We start from the raw sequence: 12292 nt of genomic DNA, 5'->3' as shown, positions 1-12292 counted from the left end.
GTTGCCCTTTCCTCCTCCTCCTCCCGATTCAGACTCCGATTCTGTTCAACTGAGAAAGCCATTTTGTTCCTCCCCCCGGCTGGGTTTTGCTTCCCAAGAGTTTGCCAAACATCAGGGCTCGGCCTTCTTCCTGCTCCGTCTCTCCGGGTGGGGGGCTTCCTCTTCTCCCCCCTGAAGCCCCCTTTCCTTGCCCACCAATCTGTGCTGCAACTCCGGCCCCCCAGAGGTTCCTGGACACTTTTGAAAGTTTAGTTTATCCAGTGCCACTTTTCCTCAGAGCCCAAAGCAGACGGCAGAGAGACACGGACCTTTGCTAAACGGCACATTTTGTTGCTAAACGTGTAAATAAATCCAGACAAGATAAAGATAGACATGCAGGATAAATTCCACATTGCAATGAATAAAACTTGTGATCGTAGTGAGCTCACCATCTCTTCTGTTTCTTCCTGGGAAATGCGGACCCCCAACTTGGGGGACTTCAAAAGAGGACTGGAGAAATTCATGGAGGAGGGGAGGGCTATGGGTGGAAATTTGCAGGATTTTATATCTTTCCTATAAAAGAAACCAGTTTTATTGGGTTTTAAACGAATACAGCAACCGTTAAACACTTATTGAGCAGTAGTATTTGAGCAAGATGCTGATTGCATGGGCCGCTGGCCTGATCCTGCAGAGATCTTCTCAGGAGAGCTTCACTCTCTGAGCAGTTTCCCTGGAAAGCAGAGCTGTGTGTGTCCCCCTTCCCCCCCCATCCCAGACCCCTCACTAGTTGGGACTCTGGCTCTTAGTTTGGTCTCTGTGCTTTTAGGAGCCTTTGGAAGGAAGCAGTAAGTTCAGCCTGCAAGTCTGTTTGCTTGCAGGGGAGAGGGTAAGGCGAATCCTGGAACTCAGAGCCCACCCCCCAGATTCTGAGTGCGCCCCCCCATGCCACACAGAGCCCATGTCGTCTTCCTGTGGGTTAGCCAGGGCGAGTGGGTGAGGGAGCTCGTGAGCAAGAGCTAGGAAGACTCTGTGAGTTGGTGGGCTGGCTTAAAACATCTGAGGGGCCACTGACAAGGGGGGGGCACCCACTGGCAAATCCCCACGGCCCCAAGCCCCATCTGGGGGGGGGGCAGGGCTCCTTCCTGACGCCCAGAAAGACCATTGGCTGTGCTCTGAGCATCAACCCCCCCCCCCTTGAGTCCTCTTGGCCAAGGGTATTCTTGCAGAGACCATTGCTGGGATGAGGACAGGAGCTCCCCCCCCCCCGCAAGTGCTTTCCCTTGTGCAAATGGCCAGCAGATAAGAGAATTGCGGGGGCGGGGAGCATGCAGCTCCTGCCCCACTTTATGGGCTACCCAGGTGCGCCAAGTGTTCCGCTTTAGTCAGGGGACGGTTGGTTTCATGGGGTGCTACTGGAAGCTACTCCTCTTGCTTTTTTTGGGGGGGGGTCTGCTCAGTGTTAGAAACTGGGGTAGGAATGCTAGGAGCCATGTGGCTCCTGGGACCTCGGTTGTGGGTGCCAAAACAAAATGTCTAGGCGGACCGGGCAGCAAAATAAAAATTGCTGCCCAGTAATTGGGGGTTGGGTCTGCAGAGTAGCCTGGCAGCGGGAGACAGGTCTTTGCCAGCACTCTATCCTGCCAAATACCTGATTCACCCAGCCGGGCGATTCAGGGGGTCTGGAGGTGATTCAGGCGCATCTTTTGCTTTGGCACTACCCTGCAGACCAGCGCTGGCCGATACATGGATATATCGTCCCAAACTGCTTTGAAGTTCACATTGTGATAATTGTTTTGTAATATTTAAGCTGGCAGTCTATCGCTGATAACAATGTGTGTAAGGGCTGGGCAATAACTGCTTTTCAATATTGCAATATATCACCAGCTAAGCATTGCAATGTTTTCAGCAGCTAAATCTTGCAATCTGCCACAATGTCTGAAATAAGGAACCAGGCAGGACAATGTGCTGGCAACTGCTTCTACTTAAGGGTCTAAAACGGATAAATGTCAATGTTATCAATCGCCACACAGTCTGTTTCGCCAGCAGGCAAGCCAAAATTCATCCCAGCAGGACTTTAGGTTTGGGGCTTGGCTACCCAGTGGTGGGATTCAGGACAATCTCAAAGTACGGCAATGAGTTGTAGGGAATCCAGTGATACCTTGGGTTACAGACGCTTCAGATGCATTTTTTCAGGTTACGGACTACCAAAACCCAGAAGTACCGGAACAGGTTACTTCTGGGTTTCAGCGGTCGTGCATGCGCAGAAGCACCAAATTGCAACCTGCGCATGTGCAGACGTGCCACTGTGGGTTGCGAACGCTTTGGGTTGCAAATGTGCATCCTGCACGGATCACGTTCGCAACCCGAGCATCCACTGTACAAATAAACCGGGACTGCCAGGCTGCAGGAGCAGCAGTGGCAGAAACCGCTTGCCATGACCGCGATACGTGGCGGCAGCAGTGGCGACTTACGCGGCCTCACGGCGGCGACAGACAGTGGCGGCAGTAGCAGCGCTCCGCAAGGCTTCGTGGTGGTGATGGGAGGTGGCAGCAGTTGTGGTGGTGGCCCTCTGAGGCCTCGTGGTGGCAGAAGCTGTGGCAGCCGGCCTCGGTGAGTCTTTGCAGGCCAGATCTGCTTCTGCCAGTGTCTCCTGCGCCACCGCGAGGCCTCAGTCCGCTGCCAGCGCCATGACAAGGCCTTGCAGGCGGTCGCCGCTTTCGCCACTGCCACAAGGCCTAGCAGGCCACCATGACTGGCCATCATCTGCCGTGACGATGCTTTGCAGGTGCTGCAACGCCCACAGGCACCCCTGAGACACACAGATGCCGGCACATGTTAAGGAGCCTATCCACGGAAAGGAGGTGTGGGGCGAGTTTTCTAGCTTGGATTCTGGCACTGCAGGGGGCCAGATTAGATGACCCCCCCCCGGGGGTCCCGTCCAACACTGCAGCTCTCTGATTCTTGGATAGGGAAGCCAGCAAAGGAACTTCAGAATTCCGCAATGGTTTGGATGTCCCATTTGACTAGGAGGGGAAATATGTGAGTGCCCCCCCCAGTAACCCTTCCCAAATTGCGTTTGGTCACGGAGTGTCCCCATCTTGATCTGGAGATGTGGGGCAGTCAAGAATCCCTTCCCCATAGATTTGGGATCCTGGTTTCTCATGGGAACATTTCTAGAAGCCTGCTCTCCCCTTGAGCATCTCTCTCCTCCCCGTCCCCGGCCATTTATTTACCGTATTTTTCGCTCTATAAGATGCACCAGACCACAAGACGCACCTCGTTTTTGGAGGAGGAAAACAAGAAAAAAATATTCTGAATCCCAGAAGCCAGAACAGCAAGAGGGATCCCTCTTGCTGTTCTGGTTTCTGGGATAGCTGCGCAGCCTGCATTCGCTCCATAAGACGCACACACATTTCCCCTTACTTTTTAGGAGGGGAAAAGTGAGTCTTACAGAGCAAAAAATACGGTATTTTGTTGGTGGCTTTCCGCCCCAATTTTCAGCCCCAAAGGCTCCCTGAGAGGCTGACAGGCAGTCAAATGAAGACAGCCGCTTCCCGCAGACTTGCCATCTCAAAAACCCACAACCTGCAAGGGGACAGGAAGAGGAAATGAAGGCTTTTGGGCCACAGACCAAGCCCCCCTCCCCAGGTTGCCACATGCTGTTAAGGGTGCCGCTCCTGCGCTGTCAAGAGAGTTCAGCGGGTGCAAGACTCTGAGAAATTAGAGAACAAAGTGGGGGGGGGGCGGAATTCTTGGAATTTTGTGGAATATTTGAAAAAAATGTCACGGTGATACAAAAATGGTTGTCGGGTTTGATGTAATAGAGCAACGGAGGAGAATTTGTAGTTTAGCCATTTAGAATTGGTGTGTTTAACAGATAAAATGTAATCAACGTAGCAGCTTTATAAGGGAATAAAAGCACCGTAGTAGAAGGGTGGGAAGTCTGAGGACAGGAGAGATTGGTTCTCGCTGTATTTTAAAAGCATTTGTAAAATCTGAACATCTAATTAAAAAAATAGTATTAAAAAAAAGAGTTTAGTGGGGGAGGTTTGTGGGCTGCCATTGGGGGGGCATTGTTTAGTTTGGAGGCAGGGGCGAGAGGAAGGTTGGGGTGGGAGCAGCAACTAATAATAGTAGTAGTAGTAGCAGTAGTAGTAGTAGTAATAATAATAATAATAATAATAATAATAATAATAGTTTGTATAGTGCTCTAAACCCACAGGTCTCAGGGTGGTTTACAATATAAAAGTGCAAGAGACCAGTGGCGTAGCGTGGGGGGTGCAGGGGGAGCCGGCCGCACCGGGCGCAACATCTGGGGGTTAGGGAAATCCACGGGTTAGGGGGCGCAAATCCATGGGTTAGGGGGTGCAAATTACTTGCCTTGCCCCGGGTGCTGATAACCCACGCTACGCCACTGCAAGAGACATAAAAACAAAAACATCCCAATAATTCAGCCCCCCCCCCAAGTAAAATACCCAAGACACTTCAATGTCTTCCCCCTCTGACCTGCTGCGCCTCTTGGGCCTTACAGCTGGTCCAGCAGGTGAAGAAGGCTCACTCTTTGGCTCAAACTTGACAGGGATTCACACTTCCATTATGCCGATAGCTCTCAAGGCTGCTTGACAGACAGCAACAACGACAATTAATTCTACGAGGCTTTATTAAGTTTTGTGAGCCCCCCAGAGTGAAGAGAAACATATTAAAATGCAATAGGTCAGCCATCAATCGATGCAAGTAGAAAACTGCAACGTCAGCGGCAGGAGGAGGAGGGGGGTCAGACCGGCTGCAATGCCCAGAGCGGCACCAAAATGTCTGAAAACATAGACCAGGGGGTGGAGCCACCGGGGAAAGACGCCCAGGGAAGGGCCTGGGATCGAGTGGGCACCCGGCGGATCTCCCTGGTCTCTTCTCCTGCATTGCAGGGGGTTGGGCTGGATGACCCCAGGGTGCCCCCCAACCCTACCATTCCGTAATTCCCTGGGAACAATGCCTCTCCCCACCCACCCCTATTCTCTCCTTCCCTGGGGGAATGGGGGAATGGGGGAGTGTGGTGGGCAGCAGGAGAGGATATATTGATTAAATATTGTCCCTCCTAACTCACGCTAGTGGGGTTGTTCATACAGCAGAGTACAGGGGTCAGCAAACTTTTTCAACGGGGGCCAGTCCACTGTCCCTCAGACCTTGTGGGGGGCCAGACTATATTGGGGGAGGGAATGAACAGATTCCTATGCCCTACAAATAACCCAGAGATGCATTTTTTTAAAAAAGGACACATTCTACTCATGTAAAAACACGCTGATTCCCGGACCGTCCGCAGGCCGGATTTAGAAGGCGATTGAGTCAGATTCGGCCCCCAGGTCTTAGGTTGCCTACCCCTGGCAGAGTATATTCCCCTCTTTACACAGCCGAAAGCTAGTTGCAGATTCGTTAGAATCACTTAAGTTCTGTTATTCCTGGTAAGACCCTTTTGATTCCCTCCTAAAAGAATAAAGACACAAGAAGCTTCTTTTAAAAGTAGTAAGAAGTTTACTCACATTCAGTTCACAGCTGGATCCCTGAAGGCAAAGAGGCTTTAACTTAGAGTTTCAGAAGAGGGTTTGAGTTCATCCCAGATGGGAACTCATCCCACATGCTGCTGGCTGAGAGAAGAAAAGGCATCAAAATAATAATAATAATAATAATAATAATAATAATAATAATAATAATAATAATAAATTTGTACCCCACCCATCTGGCTGGGTTTCCCCAGCCACTCTGGGCGGCTTCCAACAAAGATTAGAAATACATTAAAATGTCACACATTAAAAACTTCCCTGAACAGGGCTGCCTTCAGATGTCTTCTAAAAGTCAGGTAGTTGCTTCTTTCCTTGACATCTGATGGGAGGGCGTTCCACAGGGCGGGCGCCACCACCGAGAAGGCCCTTTGTCTCGTTCCCTGTAACTTGGCTTCTTGCAGGGAGGGAGCTGTCAGAAGGTCCTCAGCGCTGGACCTCAATGTCCAGGCAGAACGATGGGGGTGGAGACGCTCCTTCAGATATACTGGACCGAGGCCGTTTAGGGCTTTCAAGGTCAAAAGAGAGGAAGGTGGCTGTGTGACTGGACCTTTTGTGGGGTCTGGAAGGGTCACGCCACCTACCTGGTCACCTACCTGGTCACCTGTAACAGGAAGTTCGACTGGCTGGACCAACAACCCCTGTCTGTGTCCACTCTAGGCAAACAGGAAATGTTGTTTTTGACTGCTTACGTTACATCCCACACACTGGGGGGGCCTCTTCCATGAATCTGGCCTTTTCTAAAGCCATCCAGGTTGGCTGGTTCTGCAGCTTGAACTCTGCACCGCCTGGAGGATGCGGACCATTTGGATCCCTTCCAGTCGGGATTCAGGCCTCATCATGGGACTGAAACTGCCTTGGTCGCACTGGTTGATGATCTCCGGCGGGCTAGGGACAAAGGTGAGAGCTGTTTCCTAGTTCTGCTGGATCTCTCAGCGGCGTTTGATACCATCGACCATAACATCCTTCTGGACGGTCTGAAGGGGCTGGGAGCTGGGGGCACTGTCCTACAGTGGTTCCGCTCCTTCCTCCTGGGCCGTGTTCAGAAAGTGGTGGTGGGGGATGAGTGTTCAGACCCCTGGGCTCTCACTTGTGGGGTGCCTCAGGGTTCTGTCCTCTCCCCCATGCTTTTCAACATTTACATGCAGCCGCTGGGAGAGATCATCAGGAGGTTTGGGCTGGGTGTCCATCAATATGCAGATGATACCCAGCTCTACCTCTCTTTCAAATCAGAACCAGTGAAGGCGGTGAAGGTCCTGTGTGAGTGTCTGGAGGCGGTTGGAGGATGGATGGCGGCTAACAGATTGAGGTTGAATCCTGACAAGACAGAAGTACTGTTTTGGGGGGACAGGAGGCGGGCAGGTGTGGAGGATTCCCTGGTCCTGAATGGGGTAACTGTGCCCCTGAAGGGCCAGGTGCGCAGCCTGGGAGTCATTCTGGACTCACAGCTGTCCATGGAGGCGCAGGTCCATTCTCTGTCCAGGGCAGCCGTTTATCAGCTCCATCTGGAACACAGGCTGAGACCCTACCTGCCCGCGGACTGTCTTGCCAGAGTGATGCATGCTCTAGTTATCTCCCGCTTGGACTACTGCAATGCACTCTACGTGGGGCTACCTTTGAAAGTGACCTGGAAACTGCAATTAATTCAGAATGTGGCAGCTAGACTGGTGACTGGGAGCGGCCGCCGAGACCACATAACACCGGTCCTGAGAGATCTGCATTGGCTCCCAGTACGTTTCCGAGCAAAATTCAAAGCGTTGGTGCTGACCTTGAAAGCCCTAAACGGCCTCAAAGGCCCAGTAGACCTGAAGGAGCGTCTCCACCTCCATTGTTCTGCCCGGACATGGAGGTCCAGCTCCGAGGGCCTTCTGGCGGTTCCCTCATTGCGAGGAGCAAAGCTACAGGGAACCAGGCAGTGGGCCTTCTCGGTAGTGGCGCCCGCCCTGTGAAACGCCCTTCCAGCAGATGTCAAAGCGATAAACAACTACCTGACATTCAGAAGACATCTTAAGGCAGCCCTGTTCAGGGAAGTTTTTAACGTGTGATATTTTACTGCATTTTTGGTTTCTATGGAAGCCACCCAGAGTGGCTGGGGAGACCCAGCCAGATGGGCGGGGTATAAATAATAAATTATTATTATTATAAATAAATTTATTATTATTATTATTATTATTATTATTATTATTATTATTATTATTCCTTTTCCCTCTCCTGACTTCCATCCTTCAACTGCAGGCGCTCCTCTGCCCTCGGTCCTCCTTGTGAGGCTTCCTTCTGCTGGCGCAAGTGAGCGGATCTGGCCGCCCTCTGGGCAGCAGCAGGAGGCATGGTGGGGCAGCAGAAGAGGCTGCCAGGGTCTGTTCTGGAGCCTCCTTGGGGGGCTGCCACAGTCCTTCCTGGGGATCGTTTCCAGGAGGTGGGGGCCTGAGGAATCTGGGGCAGCCCCAGAGAGAGAGAGAGCCCCCTCCTTGTCCCAGGGGCTGTGTTGGCGACTGGACGCAGACTCTCACCCAAGCCCTGGGCCTGGTTGGCGCTTGCATCTCTGCCAGAACCCGGCCAGATCTCACTTGGATGCTGCTCTCCATATTTCTGCACCTTCCTCACTGCCCTTTTCTTGGCGTGGCTCTTGGGCCAGATCCTTCCTCCGGGGGCTACAGATTTGGGGTGGGCTGGTTGCTTTTAGCATGTGCAGAAACGGAACTGTGTCAAAAATGCCCCAAGCCGTTGGAAAGGGGTGGAGAGGTTTCCGTCCACCTGTTGTTCTTCAAGAGAGGAAGAGTCTTGGGTGTTGGCCAGTTGTCTGGGGTGGGCAAGGGGGGGGTGAGCCTGAGTGCTCCCCCCCATCCCAAAAGTCCCTTTAGTTTCCAGGTGGATTTGTGCAAAGCGAGATCCAGACAAGGAGGTCGGGGAAAGATCCCACATGGGGGGGGGGGGGCGGCGGCAAGGACCTCGTGGGGGGGGGGAGATGTTTATTTATAACTTACGTATAAATACCACAGCATCACAAAAACATATCCCAGTATAACACCAAGCAATAAAGTTACAGAAAGAAGTAAGCGATGGGAGGACCGGGGGGGGGGCTGTGGTTCCACTTCAGGACACCTTGATCCAGACTTAGGTGGGAGTCGGGGCCATGCCAGTGGTGCTGAGTCCCTGTGCTGGGGGGCCAGGGCTCCGATCCAGGCCAGCCTTGGCGAACTTGCTTCCCTGCAGATGTTTAGCAGCACAGCTCCCATCAGCCCGTGTTGCCTGGGGCCATGATCCGCCTGCAGGTTAATAAATAATAATAACAATAACAATAATTTATTATTTATACCCCGCCCACCTGGCTGAGTTTCCCCAGCCACTCTGGGTGGCTTCCAACAAAGTATTAAAATACAGTGGTCTGTTAAACATTAAAAGCTTCCCTAAAGAGGGCTGCCTAAACAGGTTGTCCTGCGCCAGCTCCTTGGGGCCAGCGGAGGTCCCCCCCCCCCCCGAGACTCTCTCATCTTCAGTCTTCCCAGGGAGAGGCAGGGCAGGCGCTTGGGGGGAGGAAGGCAGAATGTGGAATCAGGTGGGCAACTCACCTGTCCCAACTTGGGGACAGTCTTCCCTCTCTCATGGTGACTTGGTGGAGATGCCGGCCTGCGATGCTAGTCAGCTTCAGGGTGTGAGAAGCAGCCCCCGCGCGCCCCCCCTTGGCGATTTCATCTTCTGTCTCCTTCCTGGAGTGTTTTGGGCTCTTGTGGGAAAAGGTGCTTACGTCCATCTCAATTCTGTAGTCTGAAGCAGATTGGTGGGACTGGGGTGAGCAGTTCTTGTTGCCTTCAGTGGGGGCGTCCTGGGGGGGGCTTGCTTTGTGCTCTCCTTGAGGTGCTTAGCAGCCGCTGCCAACACACAGTTGCCGCCATCTGAGCCCCCAAATCTTGGACACGCATCATCAGCCTGTGTCTCGAACTCAGGGCCCTCCCCTTCGCTCCTCCAGAGCCCCGATCCTTCCAGAGAGGCAGTGGTAGGTCCTGCTTCCTTCTGGGGGCTGCAAAGAGAGATCCCCCCCCACTTCCTTTACCCCCATCGGTCTGTTGCTTCGTAGTTGGAGAGAGCCGTTGCTTGAGGCCTTGAATGTGGGGGACACTTGCTAAAAATATTTTGTCAGAAATACTCAAACGCTCCGTTTCGCTCTTAAAAACTGGTCTTCCCCAGTTGTGGTTTGAGGCCAGAATGTGGGGATATACTTGCGCCTGCCTGGGAGTCAGTGGTTTGGATCCTGCCTCCTGCATGGTGGATTCCCAGCGGGATCTTGGGCAAGTCAGCTCTCTGTTTCGCCTTACCTGTCCAGTGGATTCCTGAGTAACCCGCCCCGCAGGGTGGTTGTGATGGGAAACAGAGAGAGAGATGAGAAACGACTTTGCGGGTTAGAAATGCTGCCCAGGTCAGAAACCTCCAGGGCGGATTTCCATCCTCCCCTATCCAAAACCTTTTGGCAGTTTCCGTTACGCTGAGACTGTTTGGCACTGAGCTCTCTGGCCGCCCGCGGACTGGAGTTGGTGAGCTCAGCGTGGCTGGCAGAGCCTGTGGGGAAGGAGGAGACCCCCTTGCCCGTGGGGTGGGGCTGCTTCTGGTGGTCTCAACCAGGCCCCACATTTACGGAGCAAGGCCCCCCAGATGAAAGACCCCTCCCCACCCCACAAGGTCATGCTGAATTTTGAAACTCTCAAATTCTCAAAATGAGGAGTGCTAAAAAGTTGAAGCGTGGGAATTCAAAAAATATTTGGGTCCAATTAATATAATTTAGTATTGCTTGGTAAGTAAAATATGTATAAAGTTGCTTAGAAATCGTTATAAATTCTTGCCAAGGGCTTGCAGTTAAATGATTTGGTTTTCCAAAAGCAGTTCATGTGCTTCTTCATCAAACGTAGAGTTACCAAGCTAAATGCATTCCAGTTGCAAAAATAATTGCACCCGTAAACATATTTTTCTCACTGTAGCAATGTGCAAAAACTAAGTTTTGCCCCCTGACATGGCATGCCCTGCCTGCCAGTTTTTTCCGACGGAACTTCCTTCCTGGCGAAATGTCTCTCTGTCCTCGGAAGGAGCGCCCTCTGAGCTGGCTGGGCTTTGCCCAGCAGTGAGTGCGCCAGGGTGGGCACCACGGAAGGGGGGGGAAGATGCCCCTTCCCTCGACTGCCGCCCCAACCTTGTCTGCCGTCTCCCGCAGGCTGAGAAGAAGGCCAAGGTCATTGCCGGGATGAATGCGGTGGAGGAGATGCCCCCCAGCGAGCCCCAGAAGGAGGAGGAGGCCAGCCCCCCGGCCTCGCAGCAGCCCACGGACCCCGCCTCGCCCACCGTGGCCACCACCCCGGAGCCCGTGGGGCCTGAGGCTGTGGACAAAGGCATGTCCAAGTCGGCCGACGATGAGCCGGAATACGAGGTGAGCAGTGCCCTTCTGTGAGTCCCACCCCCCAGCTCCCGGCCCCCTAGCAATCTACTGCATCCCTGGGGGGTCTCTCCCCACACTGAACATTGACCCCCAGACGGGGCTGGCCTGAGCCACGCAGGGCAGAGGCTGTGGGCAAGGGCACCTCTGCAAGGGGAGAAGCTGGTGTGGCCGCCCGCCACTACTGCCCCCCATGCAGCCGTGCGCTGAAGACTGTGCCTATGGGGTGCCCCCCCACCTTGCATTGGGTGGATGAGTTGGCAGGGAGGAACAATGGGGCTGAGAGAGAGGGAGCGCCCAGGAGAGGCTTTGCTCTTAGCCAGAGGGGAAGGAGGCTCAAATCCCTAGGGAAGGTGAGGCCAAGATCCTGGGAGCAGCGTAGGATCGGAATTGTGGAGTCGGGGGGACCCCATGGGGACATCTAGTCCAGCCCCGGCAATGCAAGACGGGAGGCACGGAGTTGGGGAAGAACGCATGCCGGCTGGTGGGAGATGGCAAGGGGCCGGTTGGAGGGAGACTGGAGAGGGTGGAAGTGAGGTCTAGAAGCTTGAGAAGGCCTTCTGGCATGGGGGGGGTCCTCTCTCTGCAGCACATCCAGGCCCACCTCTCGTTGCCTGAGTTCCCCCGTGTCACAGGCAGCCCCACTCGGAGACCCCCAGGCAGCCTCTGATGGGGGGTTGAGGGATAGACCGAATTTCTGCCCCACTTTCCCTTCCAACAAATCCCAGAGCGGCTTGTGGACGATAAACGACAAAAGCAGAACAAGTACAGAAAAAGTCCTAGAAAAGGATTTGCAAGCCATCAAGACAACATCCATACAGCACTATTTGCAAGCCAGACACTGAAAAATAAGCTAAACGTGGCAAGTTCAGCATGAGTCACGTTAGGTGATGAACAAATCACCAACGAGGCATTTAGAACCTATAAAATAATATAACAAGTCCACACACACACTCCTCCTCCCCACCTAATGACTCACAATCTTTGCTTTTTTAAAAAAAGTTTTTGTTTGATTGTACAGATTTGTTTACCCTCAAAATCACAAATAGTAAAAATTGCACAAAATTCTTCAGCTGCATATTATAAGTCACTCTTAATTTTCCAGTTCTCCATTGTATCCAAAGCCTGTGTAATGTTACAAGAGTTATTTAAGACCTGCTAGAGAGTCCAGGTGTTTACAGTGGTCTTTCAAGTATAGTATAAATTCCTCCCATTCTTTGCTGAAGTTTTGATCTTCCTGGTTTCTGATTTCCGCGGTCATTTTTGCCATCTCTGCATAGCCCAGCAACTTGGTCTGCCATTCTCCTCTGGTCGGGGGGGGGGGGACGGGGACTCTCGTCTC

At 52.9% G+C, this 12292-nt stretch overlaps 1 protein-coding gene across 4 annotated transcripts in view; it reads left to right on the top strand.

Moving 5' to 3' along the window:
• The window catches only part of DNMT3A (DNA methyltransferase 3 alpha), an 88394-nt gene that overhangs the window by 56294 nt on the left and 19808 nt on the right, over window positions 1-12292 (top strand). For all 4 annotated transcript variants that reach the window (XM_081903850.1, XM_081903851.1, XM_081903849.1 and 1 more), the window contains one exon: window positions 10732-10944. In XM_081903850.1, coding sequence (XP_081759976.1) covers window positions 10732-10944 — 213 coding nt within the window. The remainder of the gene's footprint in view (window positions 1-10731; window positions 10945-12292) is intronic.

The sequence above is a fragment of the Podarcis melisellensis genome, assembly GCF_964234715.1.
Source record: "Podarcis melisellensis genome assembly, chromosome: 3".
Classification (NCBI taxonomy): Eukaryota; Metazoa; Chordata; class Lepidosauria; order Squamata; family Lacertidae; genus Podarcis; species Podarcis melisellensis.
Note: the sequence above shows the minus strand (reverse complement) of the source record. Positions and strands in the feature narration are given on the sequence as shown.